Source organism: Passer montanus, unplaced genomic scaffold, assembly GCF_014805655.1.
Source record: "Passer montanus isolate IOZ18808 unplaced genomic scaffold, ASM1480565v1 scaffold39, whole genome shotgun sequence".
Taxonomy (NCBI): Eukaryota; Metazoa; Chordata; class Aves; order Passeriformes; family Passeridae; genus Passer; species Passer montanus.
This window is the reverse complement of record NW_024368707.1, coordinates 8,152,591-8,179,836: the sequence shown is the minus strand read 5'-3', so window position 1 is coordinate 8,179,836 and position 27,246 is coordinate 8,152,591. Positions and strand designations below refer to the sequence as shown.

The 27,246-nt window shown below is 41.5% G+C and overlaps 1 protein-coding gene across 3 annotated transcripts; it reads left to right on the top strand.

Moving 5' to 3' along the window:
- The first annotated feature begins 1,114 nt into the window (after nt 1-1,114).
- PLCXD2 (phosphatidylinositol specific phospholipase C X domain containing 2) lies at nt 1,115-26,245 on the top strand. Of its 3 annotated transcripts, none has more exons than XM_039718137.1 (4): nt 1,115-1,468; nt 15,022-15,482; nt 17,073-17,281; nt 20,046-26,245. In XM_039718137.1, exons 1-4 carry the CDS (start codon nt 1,207-1,209, stop codon nt 20,200-20,202), a joined length of 1,089 nt encoding a protein of 362 aa, XP_039574071.1. In that variant the 5' UTR covers nt 1,115-1,206; the 3' UTR covers nt 20,203-26,245. The 3 variants fall into 3 exon arrangements, with proteins under 3 accessions (XP_039574071.1, XP_039574070.1, XP_039574072.1); XM_039718136.1 differs by having other exon boundaries at nt 1,120-1,468; nt 17,040-17,281; nt 20,046-20,207; XM_039718138.1 differs by lacking the exon at nt 1,115-1,468 and adding an exon at nt 10,870-11,019 and having other exon boundaries at nt 17,040-17,281; nt 20,046-20,207.
- The last annotated feature ends 1,001 nt before the right edge of the window (nt 26,246-27,246 follow it).

Genomic DNA, 27,246 nt, shown 5'->3' with positions numbered 1-27,246 from the left:
TGGTTGTTGCCTATAACAATTCTATGGAAATATATAGTTAATGTGTATTTACAAATACATTGAGTTTATGTATACTTTAAATATACAGTTCAATCAGCAGTTTCACTGAATTGATATTCACAGAATATCAATTATTCTGTGAATAATTTGCCAACTGTAATATACCAAATGAAAAGTACCTGCTTAAATAAAAGATACTTCCTTACAGACAAAACAGACGACTTCCAAAATACATATCTTTAGTGTTTTGTATTCAGCCTTTAGTAACTTGATAGTGAAAAATAATATTTCAGAATTACATTAGTGGTTTTGTGGGTTTTGTTTTGGGTTGGTTTTTTTTTTCACTAATGTGATAGAGTAGGTCTCAGTGTTGTATACCTGGTCATGTCTATATCCTATGGAAAGAGTAGGGAAATAGTATGTTTATACATATTTTTAAGGAGCAGTTAAGGAAACTTGCTCACAAAGCATTATTCTTCAAAGTCACATAAGAACGTAAGGGAGGAAAAGTGTATCTTAGATCAATTTTGTGTATCATGGCAAATCCAGAAAATTCTTTCTCCAACAACGAAATGCAGTGAAAGGTCAAGTGTGAGGCTGTCAGGGGAAGGGAATTGTGGAAGAGCAGGTGGTGGGGGATTGATCCTGTGTTATCTTGCTCCTTAAACCTTCTGCTGCTGTGTTGGCTCTTGCCACAGTGTGTAAGTCACTCCAGAAAACACACTTAACTCACCTGCCAGCATCATAAAACCAAGGTGCTGGCCCTCTGTGTCAGGGGTGGCTTCTCAGGTGCTATGGTAGAGGGAATGGATGCATTTTAGGGGACATCAGCTGAGGGAGCTGGGCCTGTTTGGTCTGGAGCAGCCTGAGAGGGGACCTCATCCATGTCTATCAGCATCTGAAGGGAGGGAGCCAACAGCATGGAGCCAGGCTCTGCTCTGTGGTGCCCAGCAACAGGACCAGAGGCCATGGGCAGAAACGGAGTCCCAGGAAGTTCCAGCTGAGCACGAGAAAGAACTTTCTTCCCGTGCAGTAGCAGGGCACTGGAGCAGGTTGCACGCAGAGGGTGGCACACTGGAGGCACACCAGGCCCGTCAGGACGCCATTCTGTGCCGTGTGCCCCGAGCTGTCCCTGCTGGAGCAGGGCGGTGGGAGCCGGGCGGTGGGAAGCAGAACCCCGCCGTACCCCGCGGCCGAGATTCCGCAATGCCAGCCCACCAACCCCACCGGGACGCGGGGCAGCGGCCAATGGTGAGCCGCCGTGGCCCGTGGCGTCACCCCGGTTACATAAGGGCGGCGGGTGCCGCTGCTGCTCCGGCGGTGCTGGCCCGGCCGCGCCGCCCGCCAGCCATGAAGGAACGCTGGCGGGCCGGCGCTGTGGGGGCCATGGCCGACGGCAACGCCGACTGGATGGGCTCGCTGCCGCCCGCGCTGCGCTCCCTGCCGCTCTCCAACCTCGCCATCCCGGGTAGGGCGGCGGGACAGGGTGTGCGGGGCCGGGGCTGCCCGGGCGGTGGTGGGGGAGCCGCTTCGGCCGCGGCGTCGCGTCCCCCGTATTAACGTGCTGGGGCTGAAAGGAGCCCTGTCCGTGGCAGCAGAGAATGGCGGGCTTAATCTCCCATAAATACTGCTGTGAGATGCTAACCATGGACCCGCTGCTTTCACTGCCTGTAGAAAAGGTAGCTGTGACCTGAGCGTTTGCTTTAAGTAAGGCTGAAGCCGGGTGGGGAGAATGGCTTGGCTGCGTTGACCCAGCAACTGGAGGTTTGTCAAGTGGAAGGTCTGCTGGGATGGGGCTCTGAGCAACCTGCGCCCGTGGGGAGTGTTCCTGCTCGTGTCGGAGGGCTTGGAACTATGTGATCTTCAGACCATTATATGGCATGTCTTTTATAGCCTGGTTTACGGACAGATTAGCTTATAAATGACGACAACAACAGATAACCTGAAACTTACTTAGACTGATTTTCCGTCTCTAAAGGGCAAAAAGTACTCGTCCTTGTAAATGTCAATAGGGAAGATTTTAGGGATGGTTACTGTAGCTCCTTCTGATGCTAGGTGTTACACTCTGGAAAAGGCTTGATTTTTGTTTGCTTTAGCTTGTCACTAGCGCTTTGGGTATGTATTGTAGCATCCATACAGTCTCAAGTTGTTTCTGGGGATGTTCAGGACAGGCATTAGAAGGAGTTTCCTCACAGAAAGGGTGATTAGGCATTGGATGGGGCTGCCCAGGGAGGTGATGGAATCACTGTCCCTGGAGGTCTTAAGTAAAGAGTGGATTGTAGCACTCAGTGCCATGGTCCAGTTGGCAAGGTGGTGTTAGGGCTTGGGTTGGGCTCTCTGAATCTCAGCAGTGTTTTCCAATCTTCTTCTGATTCTATATAGCAGACATTCAGAGATAGCTCCCTAAAAACAGAGTAACTTTTTGTGTCAGAACATAACCACTTCTCTACATGTTCAAATGCCTGTGAAGTGTGTAGAGAAAGAACTGTGCACCTCCTATGCCCTGACTGCTGTGTTACCTGAATCAGGACAGTTAAAATGCCAGGTTTCAATCAAAAATGGTGCTCTTTCCTATCTTGACAGTAGCAAAAACATTTCATGTGCCTCCTGTTCTATTGAACAAGGAGGTGAGACAGAAAGTAAATTCAGTGTTCATATAAAATTCTAATGCCAGCAGATTTTGAAACTTGCGGCAAAGAAAGACTTCTCTGTTTTAGTGAACTTATAAATCAACTTGTAGCCACAAAAAGACTGTGAATGTATGTAGAATGTTATGATTTAGGTTTTATTAGGGGCAATGCTGCTGTCACTTGCAAACATCATAAGCATCATGCAACCAGAGAAACCAAGTAAATGAGAGGTTGTTTCAGTAATCCCATGGAGCTTTTAGAACAGTCAATCCTTTTTTTTTTTTTTTTAATCTTGCATTATTTGTGATCAAGGTTGGTGTATCTCCCCACCACTTTCCTGTATATCCCTCACGCAACCTGCAAGCAGGCAAAAGTTATTTTGGGTAGATTTTTGTTATTTTTTATTTATTACTATTATTTTAGCCCTATGACTATTTTCCTGAAGTGGGATTTTGGTGTTGTGCTTGACAGAGCAATCTTTTTGAGATCCCGGTGCAGGGGATGTTCCTAGCAGTGTGGAATACAGGTGCAGTTGAGGAATCTTCACAGGTGCTGAACAGCAATGGAGGCCAGTGTTACCTTCAGAAGAGAGATGAAAGGTTGAATGAGAAACAGTTTTTTCTGTTCTTAACACCTGTGTGCGCACATGACAGGAGTGGCCTGCTTTTGTCCATCTCAGGATACATTTGTTTCCTCCCCTGGAATGATGGACTCAATTGGTTTTCATTTGGGTAGTTTGTTTGCTTCCCCCCAAGACTCCTTGTCATCCTTTGTACACAGGAAAAGAGATAGAGCTCCAGGAGTGGAAACCTTAAAACTTTTTTAAACTTGAAATAAAATCAGCACTCAAACTCATGAAACTGTTGTTGTTTTACACTTTTTGCACTTTGAAGAATTGTAGCATTTAAACAATATTAGAAGAGCTCCAGGAGTGGACACCTTAAAACTTTTTTAAACTTGAAATAAAATCATGAAACTGTTGTTGTGTTATACTTTTTGCACTTTGAAGAATTGCAGCATTTAAGCAATATTAGAAAAAAAAGAACAAAATTATAGTATCATGGGGCTACTTAAAGTGATTGAACTGAGAATGTACACATGAAAGAAAGCATTTAAACAATATTAGAAAAAAAAAGAACAAAATTATAGTATCATGGGTCTATTTAAAGTGAATGAACTGAGAATGTACACATGAAAAATCTTCTTGGATTTAATTTATTATGTACTACTGTGAGTGGGTAACTCCTTTGTATATTGCCCAAGAGATCTTCATAGGGTTCTCTTGCTTAATTTGTTGCAAACCTTTTGCTTTCAGAGCTGCTTGTTTTCACTGGCTTTAGAAAAGGCAGGTGTGCCTTCTGCTTTTGAAGTTACATTATTCTGTGATTCCATGAGCTATTAAATAATGGTATGAAACGCCTTACTTGATGGTAGAGAAGGTAATTCTTTCCTCAGGCCTTAGAACCAACTGGTAGCAAGTAAATAATGTTGAAGATGGGTGTTCATGAGGTATATGGGCTGTTTACATGATTATTTAATTCTGCTCAAAAGGAAGAGAGACATTGAAAGAGTTAAGGCCCTTCTCCAAAGCTCATGTGTGATCAGTTCCCATGTTTGGGCTTTTCTGTTACTTCTGTTGGGAAAAACTCTAGCCAAAATGCTGAACCAATATAGTCACTTGCAAGGAAAAGAGATGAGGTTTCCTGTGCAATGTCATGAGAGGAGGGATCTTTTGCAATGAAAAATTGCCAAATATCAAGTAACTAAAATGTCATCAACATCACAAGCATGCAGTATCGTCAACAACAATAACCACCTTCAACAAGTGGTGACCTTGTGTGGAAGTCTACAGGGTTTTCTCTTAATTATATTCCAGTAATCCTCTTTGGATGTGGGTTTAAAAATGAACCCTTAAACATTTTGATTGTGGATGTGATCCTTGCCAGGGTATTGTATAGTGCTTGTTTAATCTCAAGCTGATTTGCATTAAAGAATTTTATGAAATCACAACTAAGGTACTTACTGTTTTCTTTGGTCATGTTTTTGATCTGCATCTGCTACTTTTCTTATTTCTACACGTAGAAATGGAACACAGAAATCTGGAATGCTCTCACTGATCAGCTTTCAAAGTAAATCAGCTAGCCAAAGAGCTGAAGAGCCTAGCTGTTCCTTGCTTGTACTTGCATCCTAATAGTTGATAGCACCATGGTATGTCCAATTTGTACTGCTTCATTGAAACTGCTGCAGAAATTTTTAGAAAGGCAGGTATCTTGATTACCTTGGTGCTGGAGTCTGAAGTCTCTGCCTCTGAAGGTATGGCACCATTTCCCTGTTTCATCGAGCTTTTGCATGAATACTTGTATTAGAACAGGTGAAACACTTTTTCTGTCTCAGTCTGTGTGAACTGTGTGAAGTCAGGATAAGCTCATGTCTTTTGGTTTGAGACAGCAAGGCAGTCGAGCAGATGTTCACTGCCAGCTATCAGAGTTTGTTTAAGCGTTTCATTAATCTAACCTCCAAGGTGCTGAATGAATGTCATGAGGAGAAGAGCAGGCAGTTCTGTTTTCCTTTGGGTCTTGGTAATAATACAATTACTTAATCCTGTCTGGACTATTCCAACTTTAAATATGGATGTAACAGGTAAACTTGGAGTTTTGGATCAATCTGTATCCCTTGCTTGGTTCCCAGTTCTTGGTTCCCAGTTCTAGCTATGAGTTTTTCCATGCTGCTAGTTTTCTTTCTTTTTCTTCTGGAGAAAACATATGATGGCTAAGGTAAGTATCCACTGCTGTTTGCAGGAGCACCTAGAAGAGTTATAGGTGCTCTTTAATAAATAAAGTAAGATAATCAAAAGTCACTTCTGTCCCCTACCTTTCCTTCTCTACCCCTCCAAATATGAATGAGTGTGTTCCCCAAGCTAACCTTCTGGAAAGGTTTTTGTGGTGATGATAGTTTAGAGGGAATTTTTTATTTTGAGAAGTGGTTCTTGTCAGAAAAGCTGCTTGCAACAGCTGCTCACAGAGCTGGGCAAGCCCTAGGGTGGGTGCTGGACTGTGTGGGTGTCCAGAGGGAACACAAAGGTTAATCTGATGTTTCATGGCACTGCAGATGTGGATAGGAAAGAACAACAGGTGGAATGGCTGCAGAATAAATGGGTGATTGTTTCAGCCAAACTATGTGAAATAAAACAAAGGCTATTAGTGAAAACTAAGCTTAGTTGGGGAAAAATTAATTTCAGTCTGAACTGAGTTGTTTGATAGGAGTAACTGAAGAAGAGAACTAAAAGATGGAAAATTTGGGAAAAGCAAAATGTTTTACTTTAGCACTTTGAAATGTGATACTTAAAAGAACACCCCTTAAACTCTTACACCAGTGGTTTTCTCCTAGGGTGTAAGATTTCTTTTTCAAAATTTTTGAAGTAGAGATGTTTGTGTTGTAGATCGAACTTAATATATCTCAGGCTGATTTGAAAGGTAAGGTAGTTTTTGCTACCAGAAGCCAGTTTTTCAACCACTGATACACCTAGAGCCAAATGTCACACTCAGCAGTGTTCTGCTGCTCGAATGTGCAGGCTGAAGAGACTGCCTTTCCATGGAGAGGTGGGACAGCTCTCCATCTGTGGCTTCTGATGGTGTACAGGGCCTCTTCTTCATCTTCTAGTGATTCCAGCTGGTGTGTTCTTGCTTCCTCAGAACGCATGTGGATGGCTGGCCAGAATCTCACTTCTAAGTCATGCAGAGCATTTGGAATATGGAGCCGTTTCTGGCAGCATCAGGTTGGACAATGGCTGAGGAGTTTCCTGCGGGATGCTGGGTTGTAGGTAGCCAGAGCTGACTAAAAACTGTAAACCCCAAAAAATGGGATTTACAGTTGCAGAGACTTTTTTTTTTTACAGAGAAAATCATATTGACCTGAATATGGCCCGAACAAGACCATATTGGAGGCTCAGAACAGTTGGTTAAGTGTCTTCAACTTGACTGTTCACTGATCCCCAAGGAGAGATGTATCCTTGCTCTTCTGAAATAGTAAACCTTTGCTGCTCCAAACTATAGCATAGTCAAGCTGCCTAATTCCCTCTATGACACACACACTCTTGACTTTCTAGCCATCCTGTAATATAATAACTTTCCATAGTTTGTTCATGGCAGTGTCAGTATGACTAGCCCAAAACTTGCCACACTAGAGTGTGCCAGTGTTTCTGCCCTTCTCTGAGAAGTTCATCCCAAAAGCCTCAGTAAGAAGCTTCCTGATTTTGATTAAATGATCAAAGTACTATGAAATCATCATCATCCGTGGAAAACAAAGGTTTAGAAATGTAGCTGGTAGGCAGTCTTAACAAGGAGCAGCCCTGCTGGCCAGGCCCATGGTTCAGCTTAAAGGGGAGACGGAAGGCATGGAGAATTGTTTCCTGTGTTGATAACCTGCTGTAAGTGACTGAGTTGGTGCACTAGTGTGACTGTCCTCATGTGCCAGGTTCCACACTTGGAGGTGATGGGGCCCTGAGCATCTTCTGTATAGAATGCCATCTGGCCAACTCTGCTCTCCTGACAGCGTAGCTGCTCCCTAAGAGCCCCGTGAGCTGCTTGCCTTGGAGCTGGCTAAGCAGAGCCAAAATGGTTCTGAAAAGAAGCAGCAGCAAGCACTGTCCAGTTGAGAGCTGGCCACTAGGCTCTGACTGGATTGGGTGTTTCTTCTTTGTCTGCCTGACCCTGAGGTGAGCTGGTGAACTTGCTAATGCTATGATTTTCTTGTTTATTTGCTTATGGGCTGGTGAGGGCTGTGGACGTGCGTGCTGAGGAGTGGTGAAGACCTTGAGGCTGCTTCCTCTTCCCAAACAGAATTCCTTTGGAGTTCTCATTAAAAGGATCATTGAATCATCTGAACTGGCCATGTGTTGGGTTGAAGATCAAAGGGAAGAAATATAAGATTTATGTTCTGTTTCACCAAGCTTTATTTTCCCTCTCAATTTAGTTCACATCTACCAATAAATCAGGTGGTAACCACTGGAAGAAAGTATCTGCATAAGTATAATGATGTTGAGTATGATTTGTAAATGCAGAATTTTCTGAAAAGACAAGTTATTTTATTACCTTGTTAGGCTATTTGATTGTAACAGCAACTCTCAAATATTTTTAGAGAGGCTGTTAAACTATCCAGACTGTTAGACTGGTAAGAACATTTGATGGAAGTTTTTCCACTATTCTTAAGTAACCAAGTATTCTTTTTGTATGTCCCTCTGTGAAGAACTGGTCTGGCAGACACTGGGTCTGTATAGGAGCTCCCCTGAAAAGCCAGTCTTAAGGGTCCTCTTTTTAAAGAACTTCTGTCATCTGTTTAGCCAAAACCAAATTATTCTTGAAATACTACAAAATTCTCTTCGGACACTATGTGAAGATCCTAATTAATTTGTTTTGGTTTTTTTCTGGAAAAAATTTCTTCCTGTGACTTATTAAAATCTGTACCCTTGAGAGGGACTTAAGTGTCTGGTAAATGAGTCTGGTAAAATGTCTTCAACTTGACTCTTCACTGATCTCCAAGGAGAAATGTAGATGGTAAATGAGTGCAGAACATGCCAAAGTTTTACTTCCAATGGAGAAAACTAGTCATAATGTTGATATAAATGGTTGTTGCTCTCTTTCCATGTTGTGAAAGTTTGTTTGCCTGCTTTTCCAGCAAAGATGCTAAAAAAGGGGAAGGTACAAGAATGTAATAAAAATTTCTCTATAGCTTTCTCAGAAGAGAATGAACCCTTGGTCCACTTAGTTCTGAGTGGTCAAAAAAGAGGAGTTTAGGACTCTAAGTTGAAGGGTTTTTTCCTTTTTGAGCGTGTGGATCCAGTCAGGCTTTGAAATGGTAGAGGCATACTGTGTCTTTCTTGCATTCCCATTGCAGACAGCTGAGAATGTTGATAAATGAGAAATCATTGCTAAGTGACCTTAACTTTCAATGGCAATAACTCCAACCAGTGCCAAAAGGATTTCTTCTGTCTGGAAAGAAATGCAAACTACTCTATGATATTGTGTCTGACATTTTTAGGTTGTCTTTAAGCTCTTGCATCCCATTGCACTGCCTGAAAGGGGCAGTGGGGGAAAACAGGGTAGGTCTTGTATAGAGAGAGGGAGTTTTCCTAAGAGGATTTAGTCTGTACTAGGATTTGTCTTTCTTAATGGGGCTACATTAAGAATATCTAAAGGATTCTTGTAGGTTTCTTAAAATATACTCATCTCTATAGTTTTAGATAATTGATTATCAATAGGATGTTTTTTATTTCTGCCTCATCTCCTTTTGCTGGAAAAGTTAGTATGAACTATTTGCTTTTCATTAGTTATTAACTTTTAAGATGTTAATCTTCTAATAAGAAAATCTGGATTGTTAATGACCTGAATTCTGAGGACTTCTGGACTTTGAGAGACACTTTTGCTTATCCTGTTCTTCCCTCAGTTTTGACACACACAGGACATCTGGTTTAAAAGAACATCAGTGGGATAGCCTTGACTCGCTAGCACTTGCATCCTGTGTTTTTGGAACTTGGTTACTGTTCTTCTGCCCATCCTGCTGCACTGTGTCATGTGCAGTGATTTGTAATGTGTGGGGAATGTACTTTGTCTAGTAAGCAAAGCTTGTGCTAAGAAGTTAAGCGTCACTACAGCTAAGGTGATTCTTTGGTCATAAGTGACCCTGTAATGCTTTTAAAGAGACTGGTATGTTCTTTTGACCTTGCTTCTTAACTTCATGCTATGTTAAACATTTGTTTCTTGCAATTTTCATCCTGTTAGTATTCTATTAATGTAAAGATCAATCCAATTTATTCAGATTTATTTAAGCTTACTCACAGCACATTTGTCTGCCCTTGTGCTTTCATTTATTGCTTCTTGGTTGGCCAGATGTTTGCAGAAAGTGTCTTGAGCTGCTGCTTTTGACTAGTCCACAGCCTTGGAACCAGGGAGGCTTGCAGTGTGCTGAGACATGTTTGTATCCAAAATACCCCATGAGTTTTTGCCTTGTTTTCGTGTGATTGGCAGTGAACAGGCAATGTTCTATGTTGGAAGATCTCTGCACTTTACATACTGTATAATCATATTTTTAATATTCCATGAAGGTAAATTTACAAGGGGTTGGTGACATGATGCTAATCCCTCTCCCTCTGCAGTATTTGCAGGAAGTATTATGTGGAAACAAAAGATATTACCAAATGGTACAGAATCATAGAATATGCTGAGCTGGAAAGGACCCACCGGATCATCAAGTCCAGCTGCTGGCCCTGCACAGGACACCCCAAGAGTCACACCCTGTGCCTGAGAGCATTGTCCAAACACTGCTTGAACTTGGACAGGCTTGGTGCTGTGACCACTTCTCTATTCCACTGTTCAGCCGCCATATGGGTGAAGAACCTTTTCCCAAGATACAGTGTAAGCCTCCCGACTCAGCTTTGTGCTGTTTCCTGAGTTCTGTCACTGGTCTTGAGAGTGAACAGCTGTGGCTGGTATTTGTTGACATTGGAGGCTTGATAACATTCTGTTGATCAGTGTCATTTGTTTCAGCTCCACCATGGGTTACTTTGACTATCTGTGAGTAAGTAGCATGACAAATAAACACACTGGGAAGTTAGATTTTACTGCAAATGTGATGATAAAAGTCTGCTGTCTTAACAGTCAGCACAAGGGCTTCAACAAGAAGTCATCCTGACACACAGTGAAATACAATCTATTTAACATATAAATTGAACTGAAAAGTGAGCTGTTTAACATAAAATTAACTTGAGGAATTAGTGGAAGCAGAAAAAAATTTTCAAGTATATGAATGAAATTTAATTTTCATTAAATTCATGGGATAAAATTAAGAGGTCTGTCCATAATTTTAAGTCTGGCATCTGGAAAATACCTATATAATATTATTCTAACTATAACACAGCTTTTGATAGTTAAATATCTGAGCATTTGATGGCATGTGACTTCTTTCCTTGAAGCTGCCAGTCTTTGTCAGATGAAAGCAATGAAACAGAAATAAAGCTGCCAGCTGATTAGCATCCCCTAATTTGTCTTTGAATGTGCAATCTCTTTCATGATTAAATTTAATGCTTGCTGCTTCCTGCTGCACAGCTTTACCCAATTGGAAGCAATTGGCAAATCATGATCTCTTCATTGTATTGCCTGTGCCTGACTCGTTTTTGGGAAGGGCTGAGCACCAGTCTGATGCCATGTCACTAGAGCAGCTCAGTAAGGTTTGCTGTCTGAATGCTAATCCGGTCTTGTGTACAGTGATTCCATGTCCTGCACACGTAGGAACATGCTTTTGAGGCAGTTCAGGCTGGACTTCTGGCCTCTCCTTACCTAAAGGACAATGAAGATAAATGTTTTTGGCTCATCTCTGCCTTTTGACTTCTCAGTGGGTGAGGTGGAGGTTATAAATACCTAGTTTTGTTAGTTGCTTTGTCCATAATCAATAGGTTTGAGGAATAGCTTTACTGAATAGGTTGCTATTTATATTTAAGTTGTTAATTATCATGTGAAATGTCTTGCTTCAATAATTCTTGAGGATACTTTTTTCCCCAAGAAAAGTACTCAGCATAATTTGCGGCACTGCACATTATTTGTGTGGTGGGGAACAACAGATGGAGAGGGATTTTTTACACATGGAAAAGACTTTACAGTGTGCGTTGCTGTAAGAGTTTTGTGGTTCTTGCTCTGTCCAGGAACTGCCAGCCTTGCTGCTGTCGCTGGGCAGTGTCCAAGCACCATCACACATCCTTGTGTTAGACATGAATTGAGAATCTGCTCAGCCAGCTCTTACACCGAGCTCCTGACAAAATGGGGCTGGTCTGCTCCATTCTTGCCATGCAGGCTCTGCCTTTTGCCTATGCAGTTTTACAGATTTGGGTTGGTTTAGGTTATGCTTTTTCAAAAAGGAACCATGCTGTATCACATGTATCAGCAAGCAGCTTTGCTCCTGCCATAGCAACAGAATGGCAAGATTCTGAGTTTAGGGATAGAGTGAAGGAGACCAGGGATTATTTTGACATCTTGATGCAATCAGCTTAGCATGTACTTAACATCACAGCTAAGCTGTGTTAAAAGGCAGTGCCTGAGCTGGTAGTGTATCACAGTGATCTTAAATTAAAGAAGGGTCTGGTGGATGGTGTGGGTCTTCACCTTGCTTTTACTCCACAGCCCCACAAGTATCCAGTGCTGTTTCTGCAGGGTTTCAGTTTTTTGACAGAGTCAAAACATTGTGGGTCCAGGTTTGGCCTAGATATTGGTGACTGGCGTTTTTAAATGACCACTGAAGACCCAACTGAACTTCTGCTGTCTTTCCAGCCTCAGTATTGATCATAGAATGATCCTCCTCTGTCCTCCTTAGAAGGTGATGTGATACCAACAGTGAAAAGGAGAATATGTTTTGCAAATGCAACTAGTGTTCTTCTTGATTATATCTAGGTATAGGGGTTGACTTCAATGTAGGAGGAAAGCTCTATTTCCTAGGCTTTTAGCAGAGCAATGGGGCAGGAGTTAATAGGATCTTTTCTAACTATAGAAGCATGTCACACATAGTTCAGTTTCCTGTTAAGGAGTGCAGTTTTTAAAGTATGTGTTGAAAAAGTTGCAATGTGGTGACTTGTTTGGGTTTTTTGTGGAATTTTTTTCTTTTTTGATACTGCTTTCTGGTGCTAGGCTATAAATAGGATTTGGTTTGTGATAGTGCAATGAAAAAGTTGCAGTGTGGTGACTTGTTTGGGTTTTTTGTGGAATTTTTTTTCTTTTTTGATACCGCTTTCTGGTGCTAGGCTATAAATAGAATTTGGTTTGTGATAGTGTGGGGAGAAAATTTGCTCTTTGTATCCTTAAAAGTACCTTGTAAGTGTCAAACTGTAAAGACTTTTGTAGCTGCAAAGTGAATGATCAGAATTAGGAAAATTAGTTGGTTTTTGGTTCAGATTTACTTAGACAACTCTGAGGTGACAACAGTATATTAGTGGCAAGATAAAATTCTTATTCCTTTGTAAGTCACATTTATCAGTCTGAGGGAGCATAATGGTGTGAGTGACTCCTGTAGGTCTCAAGGATGTTGCATTGTCGTAGTTAATATGAAAATATTTCTTATGTCATTATTCTACAATATTAAACCATCTTCTATAGTGACCTAAACAGAAGAAAATAATAAAAATTGATAGAATTAAGAACTAGGAAAAAACGAACAAAAACCACAACCAAATGAAAGATTTCTTTGTGCTGAGCTACTAATTCCAAGGCGGAAGGCAAGCCCCTTGTGATTAAAGTCTACTTTCCAAATATTGTAGAAGCTTGAATGACTCACTCTGCTGTACAGGGAGGTAGATGAAACTCAGATATCTGTAAACTACAGATTGAAGCATCATATGGCTTCTGAAATGTCTTCACTAGATGTTTGCTCCTGGATTTTGTTTGGGGTTGCATATTTGGAGATGGGGAAAAAAAAAATCTAGGTGTTGCTCTACAACTGACAGCCACTTTGTGATGTAGTTTACTGGGACAGGTACTAAAAAGTTGCTTAAGATGGCATCTTTGGCACTTCTCACTTCTGTCTAGAAGACTGACAGAGTCTTCTAGACTAACAGAAGACCCGCTTATACAAATGCTGTGAAGAATTCATGGAGAATTGGTCAGAATTAGTTTTAGTGTTCATTTGTAAAGTTTGAAAACTAACCTTCACGCTACCTATTCACTGGTTTTGAACTAGTTGAAATCCATGGAAACAGAGTGCATTTAAGGTTATTGAGAAGTGATATTTAGTTTATGCACAGTCTGTTCTTTTATCTGGATTAAAAATGCCAACAAGATAATCCAATTAAGATCATAATCTTGTTGTTGCTCTGATCTTGCATCACAGAAATGCATCAGTGTTCAGGTGAGCACTGGTACACGGAAAAAAAGCTTTGGATAAAGGAGTCTGGGAATGCCTCAAATGTTATCTTGAGATTGGACATGACAGATTGAGATTTCAAAGAGTTGCAGACTGAGGTAGAGGAGGAAACCTGAGAAAAGCATAGTCCTAGAAGCAGGGACAAGCATGCAGGAATGTAAAACACAGGTGCTGGGTCACTGTACCCTGGGGCAGCTCCTTGGGTGAAGATGCTTTCTCTAAACTTCAGCACAGGTAGCAGGTGGGGCTTGGCTTAATGGGCAAACTCTCTCTCTTGTCCTGAAAACATAGGGTAGCAAGGACTGTTAGAGCTCCTAATAGTGTTTTTGCTGGCTGGAGCTTCACAAAGAAGGTGAGCCTGCAGCAGCTACAGCTTTTTGGCTAGATTGCTGGTACCTGGTGCAAATGATCACAAATCCTTGGTAAACCCTGGTCTGTGCTGGATCAGCTTCTGCCAGTCTTTGCTTTATGTTGTTCTGATATGGTGCAGACCAAGATACGCTGCCTTTTTACTCTTTGTTCTGTTGCTGACTTGGCTGAGGTAGGGATATTTCATTCACTCTGAAACTTTCATTTTGGAGTTTTGTTACTTCTCAGATGTTTTTTCCCATTTACTACTGAATTTTCAATGGGAGGTTTTTCTAATAAGCAAAAATTTTATATTGGAGATACAGTTTCTCTGACAAGGTTGTGTTACAGGAGCTTTTTTGAATGTGCATTATTTTCATTGGGACTGGCGATTTTGATTGTTGGCTATACTTTTTTGATGAATTTTCTGTTCACCACGCCTTTGGTCACTCAAAAGCATGCCAGGTAAAAGACATGTTCATGAATTTGTTTGACATGAGCTTGGTATCCATCCACACTGTAACCAGTGGTGTGCTCAATTGTTCCACCTCTAAGTCCAGCCAGTCATTGCCCACTGTTGTAACTACTATTCATTTATCTGCCATCTCGGGGCTGAAGTGAGATGTGCTGGTAAGGCATGTTCAGGTGCAGATGTCTCAGCCCATTCTGTGAATAAAGACACCTGTTCCAAGATGTTTGGTGTGTAAGGTTACGGTTGGATGTATCAGGTGGAAATAAAGGCTCAGATTTTTAAAATTATTATGGAGTCTCATCCTAGATCAGTCAGGTACCAGGCTCTGGCAGTGCTTTGGGGGTTGATTTGTAGTTTGTAAAGGAAGGAAAGAAGGAAAGTTAGAAGAAGGTTTCCCTTTACCACAGATGTTTGTTTTCTGGTGTTCAGAGTGCATTGAAATTGGGAGCTTATGAAAGAAAGCAGTTCAAACTGAAGACCTTACGCTTAAGTCTTGTTGTACTGTCCAGGAAAAGTAAGGTGTAAAGGATAATCTGAAAGACTCAAACATGAGCATAATGCTTCTGCACTCCTGTCACACATGTAGGACTTTGTTCAGTTTTTGGGGCACATGGGTGCATGTGTTATGGGATAGTCACTTTTTCTAAAATTAATTTTTCTTGGCTTTTTTCCTAGGATCACATGATTCTTTCAGCTACTGGGTTGATGAGAAATCTCCAGTGGGACCAGACCAAGCAACAGCCATCAAACGTTTGGCCAGAATTTCCTTGGTTAGAAAGATCATGAAGAAATGGTCAGTGACTCAAAATTTGACTTTCAAAGAGCAGTTGGAAGGCGGAATCCGCTACTTTGATCTTCGTGTATCTTCCAAACCTGGGGAAATAGGACAAGAGATTTACTTCATACATGGCTTGTATGGCATCAAAGTATGGGATGGGCTGGAGGAGATGAATCGTTTTCTTGAGCAGCACCCCAAGGAAGTAATCTTCTTGGATTTCAATCATTTCTATGCCATGGATGACAGCCATCACCACTTCTTGATCAACAGGATCCGCTCAGCATTTGAATCCAAACTTTGTTGTGTTGAATGTGTAGAATATGTGACGTTACTGTACATGTGGGAGAAGAAACACCAGGTAGGGAAAGGATGTTTGATGTTTTTTCAAACCTAAAATGTTGAGATTTTAAAGAGACAAGCCAGGTATAGCTCCCACTCACAGATATTGGACCAAGGATGCTGCTGATGGTCAAGTTAAAGCCCACTAGGGCTTCCTCTATGTTGTGTGCATGTTTTCCTTCATTTACATGCTGCTGTGTATCCCCTCATCTATGGTGTGCCCAGTCTGTCCCTGCTCCCAAGCACATTTGTTAAATAATTAAACTAAAGTGTCCTTGGAGCCTTGTGCTCCTTACGAAGGATTTCCTTTTCTGGAAGGGCACGTAACGCAGACTTGTGTTGGTGAGGATTTTATTAACTGTTGTCTTTCTAGCCAGTGTGAAGCATATAAGCTTTAGCATGACGAAGGTATCAACTGAATTTCTTACCTCCTTTGCAGCCATCCAGATCTGCAGAGGTGAGGTTAATGCCTCTGTGGTAGCTGCTCCCATAGGTATTCAAAAACTGAGAACAGAAAAGGGTTTCAATAGCAGCACATAATTCTTGAACTGTAAATGAGGCTTTGAGGAATTGTTCTGAACTGGTGGTGTCAATGTTAGCCTTCAAGAATAATCTTCTGTAAATGTGGGTGCCTGTAAAAAACATTGCCTCTTTGTGCCTCTGTGGTAGCTGCTCCCATAGGTATTCAAAAACTGAGAACAGAAAAGGGTTTCAGCAGCAGCACATAATTCTTGAACTGGAAATGAGGCTTTGAGGAATTATTCTGAACTGGTGCTGTCAATGTGAGCCTTCAAGAATAATCTTCTGTAAATGTGGGTGCCTGTAAAAAACATTGCCTCTTTGTGCTGTAGAGAAGCACCTTACAAGGTAAAAAATATTAACTTTGGATTTCATGGTTTTGCTGACAGCAGGACTGCTTTGGTTTCTCATGCAAAATTCTGAACTGGTGCTGTCAATGTTAGCCTTCAAGAATAATCTTCTGTAAGTGTGGGTGCTTGTAAAAAATGTTGCCTCTTCATGCTGTAGAGAAGCACCTTACAAGGTAAAAAATATTAACTTTGGATTTCACGGTTTTGCTGACAGCAGGACTGGCTTTGGTTTCTCACGTAAGTGTGAGCACGATGCCAGTATGTCAGTCATGTGTCAATCAGCCCAGCAAGCTTTGCCCTCTTAGAAGGAGGTATTCAGAAGATGGCAAGACTGCTAAAATGTACCTTCAAGTACAGATATAGTATTTTCTGGCATTAAGAAGTTCCAATGCTTTTAAGCTGAGCTCTTTAAATGACAGAGGCAACTTTGTCATTTTAAGCTGATGACCCATAAAGCCTGAAGCAATCCTGTCCTTAAAGCTGAACAAAATGATCTCAATCTCCTTTGGCTATAGTGCAACAAATACACTGACACTCATGACTCAAGAGCAACCTTTTTGCTTGGTCCTCTTCACTGCTATGCTAGGTGCAACAGTACTGTATGAACAGAAACCAATGCAGCAGCCTGTTCAAATAAAAACATAATACTTGTGACTTGTTTTGGTTTTTTTCTTTTTTTTTTCTTTTTTTTTTTTTTTTTCTCTTAGGTTCTCATATTTTACCACCATCCTTTGTATCAGGAATATCCCTTCCTGTGGCCAGGTAATAAAATGCCAGCACCATGGGCTAATACAACTAATGTGCACAAACTGCTTCAGTTCCTGGAGACCACTCTTGGGGAACGAAGTCGTTATGGGACTTTCCATGTATCTCAAGCAATTCTCACACCTCAAGTGAAAACGATTGCACGGCATCTGATTCGTGGTCTGAAGAACACACTTGTTCATAGGTAAGGACTTGTCTTGATTGTCTCAGTTCTTTACTTAACATGTCTCGTGTTGAAAGAGGCACTGAGCAAGAAAGAAACTAGGAAGTGTTTGCTTAGGCTTCCTGAAAGCATTCCATTTTGCTCAGTAGCATTTGAGAGATATTTACAATTATTGAAAATACTCAGTGCAGGTAATAAAGGAACAGGATATATGTGTTTCCTGGTAATTGGAACTTTCGGAATGTGATATCGTATGTGTGATTTTGTAAAATGTAAGATGGATGTATGGCTTCAAACCAGTAATTAATTTCAAACTGGCTGAAGTTGGATTTAAGGGGGGATGGAAAAAGCTTGTGCCACAGAGGAAAATTGCTTACTTCTGGACTTAGTTTTGCATTTGTCCATACAGATGTCTCAGTAATTTCAGTAACGGCCAGAGATATATGACCTAGGGCAGTATTTTACCTTGTATTTTAAGGGGACTGGGGGGAGGTTTTCCAAAAATTAGATTCACCGTTTGACTTTTTTTAATACCACTGACCATTGTACAATTAGTTTTCCTATGAGTAAGGTCACTGTAAGAGGGTTATGCTTTCATTAGCACAGAATGCCAGTGATTTTTAATAGCATTAACAGCATGACCAGGGTAGTTCCATATGATTTATTTTATGGAATTACCACCTTGTAGCCTGTTTGCTAAAAATTACCAGAACTGTAAAAGTCCTCTTGGATATTAGGAAGAAATCTTTACTGTGAGGGTGGTGAGGCCCTGGTACAGGTTGCCAGGAGAACTTGTGGATACCCCATTCCCTGGAAGTGCTCAAGGCCATGTTGGGTCAGGCTCTGAGCAGCCTGGTCTAGTGGAAGGTGTCCCTGCAACGGCAGGGGCTGTTGGAATGCGATGATATTTAAGGTCCTTTACAACCCAGGCCACTCAGTGATTCTGCGAATAAGAAAATCGCAGGTTAGGTGTACAAATCTCGGCATTTTCAGTGCCGTTCGTGTTTCGAGGCCCGAGCCCGGCTGAACCTCTGCTGTTGGTTCGGCGCCAGGTGGCGCTGGGGGCCTGCGAGCGCCGGGCCCGCGGGGCACCCGCGCCAGGCCCGGGCGGAGCTCCTGGGACAAAGCGGCCAAAGCATCGTTCATTTCGTGGAATGGGCGAGCAGCTCTGTTTCGAGGGACTCCTGGCACAGATCCGTGCTCTAAGCCACTGCTAGCGGGAAGCCTGCCTTCAGTCCGTCCCTTTCCCTCATCCTTACCACTTGTTTACAACTGAGCAGAAAGTGGCAGATTGGTGCTGCTGTTTGCATAGGTGCGATTACTTGTGTGCATTTGCACAAGCTAGCTGATATGCAAATCTGTCCTTGAAGTTTTATGTAGATGCCTGCCTTCTTGTATGGAAATTTTGCCCTGGAATTGAATATTTAAATGTTCTCAGCTCTTGCTAAAGGAGACTTGTAACAAGTCACACTTAGCTGCCTGGTCTGGTGTCTCCCTTGGCAGTAGTTATGCCTTACCACTTGTTTACAACTGAGCAGAAAGTGGCAGATTGGTGCTGCTGTTTGCATAGGTGCGATTACTTGTGTGCATTTGCACAAGCTAGCCCGTCCCTTTCCCTCATCCTTACCACTTGTTTACAACTGAGCAGAAAGTTGCAGATTGGTGCTGCTGTTTGCATAGGTGTGATTACTTGTGTGCACAAGCTAGTTGATATGCAAATCTGTCCTTGAAGTTTTATGTAGATGCCTGCCTTCTTGTATGGAAATTTTGCCCTGGAATTGAATATTTAAATGTTCTCAGCTCTTGCTAAAGGAGACTTGTAACAAGTCACACTTAGCTGCCTGAAGTCTGGTGTCTCCCTTGGCAGTAGTTATGCCTTCACTCATAGTTCTTGATAAGTTTTTTTTATTGTCCTGATTCAGCAAGAGTGAAGTGGTTTTAAGTTTTTTGGATATGCTTTTTTCTCTTCATCATCCTGTTAGCTAATTTGCTGGCCTACCATCTTCTCAAATAATGTATACATATTACAGCACTAATCTAAATAATGCTAACATATTTAGCCATTTGTGTCTAACTGATGAAAAGCATGGTGTTTCATGTTAGAGTGCAAGAAAGCTGGTGCAGACTCCTGACTTGGCCAAGAAATACTTGAAATTTCTCCCCATGGTAGAATTTCTAACTCTGTTTAACTCAGTTCCTGACACACCTCTCCTTTATGCAGTAATAGTGATGAATAGCAGTATATTCAGCCCTATGGAGCTGACAGCTTCATTCTAGGTTTGGTTTCCTTGACCCCATTGCTCTGAGGGAGTTTGGGAAAAATGCAATGCTGCTGCCTCCAACAACTTTTTTCCTGCCCGCTCTGAGGCAGAGTGGGGCAAGGGAGCATCTTGGGCCGGGTATGGCCTTGCTTTGTGTTACACTGGTCTGCTGTGAAATTGAGCATTTGACTTAACGTGTACTTGGGTGTAAACAATCCACAGTGGAGAAAATTGTAGTGTAATGTTAAATCCTGATAGCACAGACTACCTAGTTTATATAGAGGGGTTTTGTATGCCTGCTAGTTGGGATTGATGACTGACCAATATGTCTGTTTGATAGCTAATGACCATGTGCTGTATTAAGCACTCATCTCATCAGCCAATTGTGTTTAGGGTGACAGCCCTGTTCACAAATATGAGATAGTATGTTTTGTAAACAGCATGTTGTGTTTGAAATGAGTGGAGTATGTATAGAAAAGTGCCTCTTTTAAAATGTTTAATTTTCTTTGTTTCAATTTCTTTAGGAACCTGCCCATGATTTTGAATTGGGTGAAAGCACAGAAGCCTGGTGTTATGGGTGTTAACATAATTACATCAGACTTTGTGGAGCTGGTTGATTTTGCTGCTACAGTTATTGCACTGAATGACCTTCTTTTGGAAGAGGATGAATCTGCAACTTAAATCTGGATTGCTGTGTTCCACATGTGCTCCTCAGTGGACATCTTTGAACTATGCTTAATGTTTTACTTGTCAAGTGAAACCTATTGTAATCTCTCTTTATGAAAAAAAGTTTCCTAGAGGGAACGTGGTTAAATATCACGTACAGCCAGGTCCCTTCTGCTGGAGTCGTGTGGACCTGAGTGAGCCGAGTGCTGTGTGCGTGCTGCTGTGTCTGTCTGTCTGTGTGTGCGTGCTGTGTTTGGCTGAGCTGTGCACACATCTGCTGCTGGCAGGGCCTGGCCTCTGGAGCAGATGTACCCCATTGTGGAATCCATCTCCTTGGTGACCGTACTCCTAGCACCCCTGTGTGTGCATCCTGCCTGCTTCCCATGGCCAGGGCTCACTCCAGGGATCACTGCTGATCCCATGACACTGTGACTAGGCTGGCCAGGTGGCATTGTTCTTGGGCCACCTCTGGCATAACTGGGCTCAGCTGGAGGCTGCTGCTCTGCTCATTATGCTGTTTTAAACACTACCTCTGACTTACTTGAAGAGACAATACTGCTGTTGTTCAGGAGGAAGGTGTTAACACTGTGTTAAAATATCCAAACTGTCCTTTGGGCCTGAGAGGTGAAGGCTTGACACAATCTTTCTTCTTGACCTCTTTATTTTACTTTATTACTTCAATAAATTAGTTACAACCGTGCTTAAGTATATTTCTTTTGGCATTAATTTGGAGAATATTTCAATCTTCAGATTTTGAGGATTATGACTCAAGTCTGAATTCCTGTTTCCTGTGACATATAGGAAACATTCATTTTGCTGAATGGGACATTTAGGAAACTACAGCATAACCTTTCTCTTTTACCTATTGGTCACTTGGGGTTTTTTAATCCATCAAATTTCCTTTGGGGAAAGTCTGTCACCCAGGCAGCCCTTCTCTGGAAGAAGGTGGGCCATGTAGGGACTTGCTTGATATTCAGAGAACTGAAGCTGACCTGGACTGCTCAAAGCCCAAATATTGGATCACTGTGATTTGTGGCTCTCTCTTTGAGATAGAGAGCCACACCTATTAAGGGAGAAATTTCTCCAGTCTTCACCTGCTTGTGACAAAGCAATAATCACACAAGCACAGGCAGGTGTTAGTACTGCTCCTTTCTTTAGTCACACTTTTGTGCTGGTTCACAATGATATGTGACCATGTACGCTTGGGCCAATGCAATCGTATGTTGGTGCTTATCAGCACTTTATTTACTAGCTGGTAGTAACCTATGGTCTGATTTATCGTCATTGCTTTTTTAAAAAGCACAAAAGGGACTGATAGCAGATAATTCTCTGCTCAGTGATCTTCCTGAAGAAACTATTGTGCACTAATTATTCACTGATAATGAGTTTGTATTTATCTCTAAGCTTATTTATTATAGAATGGATTGTTTATATACATATTTAATTCAAAGGAAAAATTCATCTCCAGATGTATTATTTCTTTCATTGTTTTATCCTATATCTGCCATTGTAGTCTGACAGCTATGAAAAATCCCAGCTTTTTTTGCTTGTCACAACTCAGGAGAAATGTAAAGGTTTGCAAACCTTCCATGTGAACCTTGGCCGAGTTCAGAGCAGACTGTAATTTGATTTATCTGTTGTTTACATGGCTTTCATTAGAGTTCCTTGAATTTTTTAACTGAATCGTTTCTCAGAGGGAGTTGGGGTTGGGGGAAGTGCTCACTCACTGTCTCTCCTTTCCACTCGTGTCTCAGTGATAGGGGACAAGTCATAAAAATCAGGGTTTGGGAACTATGTTCAAATTTCTAGTTTAATACTTCCTTTTAAAACCACAGAAGAAGGTTTTTATCTGGCTTGGTAATTTTTTTTCTTGTTGATGAAACCATCAGAACCTGTTTTGAACAGTTCTGTTCAGTCTGAAAGTTTATTTAAAATACCTGGATTTTCCTTAGCTGAATTTTATGTTTACTTTACTATTGCTTTACACATGGCCCCAACTGAAACTCGATGTGGATTTGGTTTTGTTGGATTTCTTCTGCAAATTGTCTTGGTGCTCAGAGCTCAGTTGGATGTTAACACCAAAGCTGCAGGTTTGGTCCCTGTATGGGCCATTCATTTAAGAGCTGGATTTATGACCCTTACAGGTTCCTTCCAACCCCGAATATTCTGTGATTCTCTAACTTGGCTTGAATGCCAGTGAGGCAGAAATAATACCTTTGCAAGGTTTCCCTGCAGAACCAGAAGACAAAGCAAGGTGAAGTGAGTATGATGTTTGTGTTTGACCCTTAATATATTTTGTACTGTATATATATATCTGCCTCAAAAGAGATTTATTTGATTTAACCAATATTTGTATTGTGTGTGCACAGTAATAACTATTATTAGTCCTTCTGCTGTATTTATTTGAGTAGAGATGGGATGGGCTCAGAGCTTTGGTTAGACATTTTTAAGTGCAAACACAGAAGTTTCTCTAACGTATTGGCTGTTAGTTCTTGCCTCTTGAAACATGCTGGGTTTTAAGAGTGTTAGCAGAGGGAAAAGAAATGGAAAATAGATTTAGTATTAAGTGTGTGGGGGAAAACATTTCTGTAAGTTTGGCCTGCCAGAAGAGACTTGTGTGTCATTTCAGAGTTTGGTGGTGTGCTTCCCGTGTGAGGAACCTGACAGCGTTAAATGGTGGGTTGGGCAATAGGCAGGTAACATTTGTCTATGACATTGTTGGGATCTCTGTGATTGAGATGACCCCCAGAGTGTTAGAAAGTCTCTTTTTCCCAGCTTGGCTCTTGAAGAAGGAGTCGGAATTCCTTGGCTCTGGTTTTCAAGATTGTTTATTTTCTCTTATCTCTTACATTCTTTTCCAGACCCACAGAGGTCTGCCTAGCAGGTCGGTTTGTGGCACACTGCCTGCCCTTGGGCTGGTATCAACATCTTATACTAATAACTATGTGTACTTTATTTACAATTATTTTCCAATACCTATCACCTATGTTAGTTTGTCTCTACTCTAAACCAATCTAAAAGAGCCAGCATCACACAGAAGATGGAGGCTAGGAAGAAGAAAGAAGGACAGGGCACCCAAATCCCTCCATCTTGCCTCCTGAACCCCTATTCTAAAAACCTTAAAATTCTACCTTTTCACCCTGTGACAACAAATTATTATTCTGCTTAAACTCTCCTGACTTGTAATTCTTCATACAAAGCTGGTAATTTGCTCCGTGGGTCAAAATTGAAGTCACAGGTGTCTTTGACTTCATGCCAGGGTCTCTGAGCCACCTGCCAGGGGCTCAAACCATCCAGGATAGCCAGAGGGATCCTGAGTTCCAACATGACGTGATACCTCCCTTGGCTACTCTGGGCAGCATTCATGCTGGTGTTTAGAATTGGTCCTAGCATTGTCCGAAACCATCCCAAGCAATATGAACTACCTTTCATCTATTCTGTTACACACAGAAAAGCTATCCATATAATGGGCTTATCTTGCTTACTCAACACCAAAACATACCCAGACTTCCTCATGCTTTGCAAAATTGAGCTCATCTAGGTTTGGACTTTGGTCTGTGGACTCTGTTTTCCAGCATTACAAAATTAAAAGGTGTGCTGGGCAGGAAGGGAGGATCAAGGAAGTAGGGCAGTAGTTTGCATCCAGTGCCCACATGGAAGGTGTGGCAGTGCTTAGCCCAGTTCTGGGCAGCAGAGTGGAGCAGGTCTGGCAGGTGAGCAAAAGCACTGCAGCTCACACTGAGGCACTTGGATAAGTCTGGCCCCTGAGCAGTCTGGCCTTGAGGTCAGCAAATAACAGCCTGCAAGGTCAGGATGTGTGAGCTTGAGGAGAATAAAGATGGGTATGAGCACAGGAGGAAGTGGGAGGTTCTTACTGTTGGTGTAGATGCACATCTGGTGAATAGAGTGGTTTTAGTCTTGCTTGTATATCCCTAAAGCAGGAAGAGTACACTTTTAAACAGGTTGGGAAGAAAACCTCCCCAGAAGAATTGTTCTGACCCCTTGACAATTTGTAGGTGCTGGGAGAGGAGAACCCATAAAACAAGAAGCTGCTTGAGGCAAAGTACTTAAACTGTGTATTCTTGAATAATTATACACATGGTTTGTTATTAAAAGTTCAGGTTAGTTATATACTGTTTTATGACTGTTGTTTCTCTTCCTGGTGTGTAGTCTCTGAATGCCAAGCACACTGGTGGCATTCCTCTGCTCACACTGATTGCTGCCGTGTGCAATTTAAGGATATATTTGAGGTACAGTAGACCTGTGTGTATCCCTGATGGGAAGTAGTCAGTGCCTGTTATGGAGTATTTATGAGTTTTTATCCTCTTACTGTGTCTCATAGGTGACAAAAAAAGGAGTTAGTACTAGATTTTGCAGACTGACAATCTGTTGGCTTTTACCTGGGGACAACTGTCATAATATATTGAACTGCATAGGGAAATGGTGGAGTCACAGTCTCTGGAAGGGTTCCAAATGTGTGGATGTGGCACTTGAGGATATATCCTAGTAATGAAGACAGCAGTGATGGACATGATGGTCTTGGAGGTCTTGTCCAACCTTAACAATTCTCTGATTCAGAGTAGATATGCTGACAGCAAAAAATACTTGTATTCTGTTAAACAGCCTCTTTAGAGGAAAGAATAAAAGGGAAATGGTTTCTTTGCTCCTAACGTATGCTGGGCTTTGCTGTTGTTAGTACTGACTTAACTGAATGTTGGAGTTTAAAAGCACCTTAACTGTAAGGTTGAAAACCACTTTTGAGCAGGGATTTTGGCTCAAATAGGAGCAGGGCTTCTGTCAACATGCTCATCTAGTCTCATCTGGCTAAGCCTTTGGAAATAATTTTTTTGTGTACCTGTCTCAGGTGTCAGTTCATTGATGCATCATTTAGTGCAGACCCAGATTTAGGACTTGGATAGATAAAGAGATAGAGAGCATAGATATTTTGATTTAGAATTGGGTTGCCTATGGAAGACTTACTGAGCATGTATGACTTGAGGTTTACTTGAATATGCACTATTTAATATTACATCCATATGCTGTTTTTGTAAGACTTTCATCTTGACTTGAACACATAGTTACCAAACCCTAATTATCAAATTTTTTGGTCAGAGGACCACTGTTTGGGACACAACTTCAGGCAACTTTTCAATGCTTGTTAAAGCACAGCATTGTCTAATGTGGGGAACAGAACTGACTCAACAATTATTTGAAGTATAGATTAGGTCTAAATGAAGTTCTTTTGGCAGTGAAAAATAAGATATTTTTTTTCTACTTCTTTGACTAATTCTTATTCCAGCTTTGGTTTTTTTTTAGCTCAACAGGTGGGTAGAGGAGCCAGAACATATGGTGAGAAGCAAATAAATTTTATGCTAAGGACATGTATGTAGGACTAACTGTGGTAAGAGTATGGTGATTTACTTAATGATACCTTTAATGGTAATCCTGTTAGCTCTTTGGTTTAGGCTCTTAAATCAGTCTCTTTTGCATTAAAAAGAATCAGTCCCACTAATTCAATACATCTGTTCTTGTTGAAGTGTGCTTACTTCTACATGCATATTTATTTCTCTAAAAGGCTTATCAAGTAAACTGTTAATTGTAGGGACTGCAATAGGAATGTCAACTTTAGAGCTGTATGCTGAATCAGCTTATATTTTATATCCATGAATATTTATGCATTGTGTGCTGTCCAGTACTTCTCTTATCCTCTGTTAGACCTCTCATACCATCTAATTGTGTATTCTTAATTTTGAAAGAAATGTTGATCGTCACATCCTATATAAAAATAATTTAGATGGTTCTTTGATTTTTCTCAATGTCAAATGTATTTTCCAGATGGATTTTTTTTTTAATATTTATACTGTGGAAGGGTGCAGCAGGGACCAAGTGAAGAGGAGTTACTAATTCTCAGTATTTTGTGCAGTTTGTCTTCTTATGGCAGTTTGTGCTTTACCCACCTTTCTGATTGAAACCAGGATACCTCATCTGAACTGCAGATAATTTTGGGGTTTACATCTGTTTCTTCTGCTTTATATCATTGGGAGTTTTAATCCTGAAAATAAAAAGTACAACTTCAGCTAATCATCTTTGCTGTGTGTTCTGTACTGGTCACTGTTTTGATCCATGATGATTACATCGTGAGTTAACTAACATCAGTTGAGCTGAGTAACTTCTCTGATGCAGAATGGTGTCATGGAAGGTTGGTTTGGGATTTTTTTTGAGGTGCCACATCTTGCTGTACTTGTGTCCCCTGAGTAGGCAGACCCAGACAACATCCTTACTTTTACGATGTGCTGACAACTTCTCAGTGCAAGTAGTAGTGAAAAGTGATTTTAAATCAGTGTGTGCTTGCACTTGTGTGTACACACAGCTAACATCTTTGCCTGATTGCACTGGGACAAAAGCATGCTAATCATGGATCCAGTTCTGTCCTGGAAGGCAAGTACAACTTCTGTGCCACTGCTACTGCTGTAGCACAGGTGCTGAAGCTCCATTGTAATACTTGATCAGGAAACAAAGCATTGATAATGATTCCTGGAGCCTGGGCTAATGTCAGATGCTTGTAACCCAATGAGATCAGACACCCTTCTTTTGGGTAGCTTTCAGCAGGCCTGTCTTGAAGATGTGGGAATACTGGGGGGGGTGGCCCTGATTCCATCTCACGTTTTCAGACAGTTGTGACTGAGGGGGAGCTATCTGTAGATTTATTTTTTTTTTAATCCCAAAGTTAGAGCTGGAAATTCTGAGCTTAATCACAACCTGTTGTCTCAGACCTCAAAGCAGGTGACTGAACCAGCCTTCATTAGCAGTGACTCACACAAAGCTAACCATTGGTGTCAGTAATGTCTGCAAGGTGCTGTAGGCAGGGAGCGTGCCACTAGTTTTTTCAGAATATACCTATGGAAATGAATCTAAAGTGACTGGTATATGCTGCCAGTGTGTAAAAAGTTAATGGTTAAGCAGCTTGGAGTGGCGCTGTGGCTTCCACCCAGCCCCCCCATATACTGTTTTATACTGTTTCCCCAGGCCTTAGAGGGGACTTTAGGTGCAAGAGTGAGC

Coding starts and splice junctions, on each gene's coding strand:
- PLCXD2 (XM_039718136.1), top strand. CDS start 1,207: ATGCCAGCCCACCAACCCCACCGGGACGCGGGGCAGCGGCCAATGGTG. Junction 15,483..17,039: donor TGTGGGAGAAGAAACACCAG/GTAGGGAAAGGA, acceptor TTTTTCTCTTAG/GTTCTCATATTTTACCACCA. Junction 17,282..20,045: donor AAGAACACACTTGTTCATAG/GTAAGGACTTGT, acceptor CAATTTCTTTAG/GAACCTGCCCATGATTTTGA.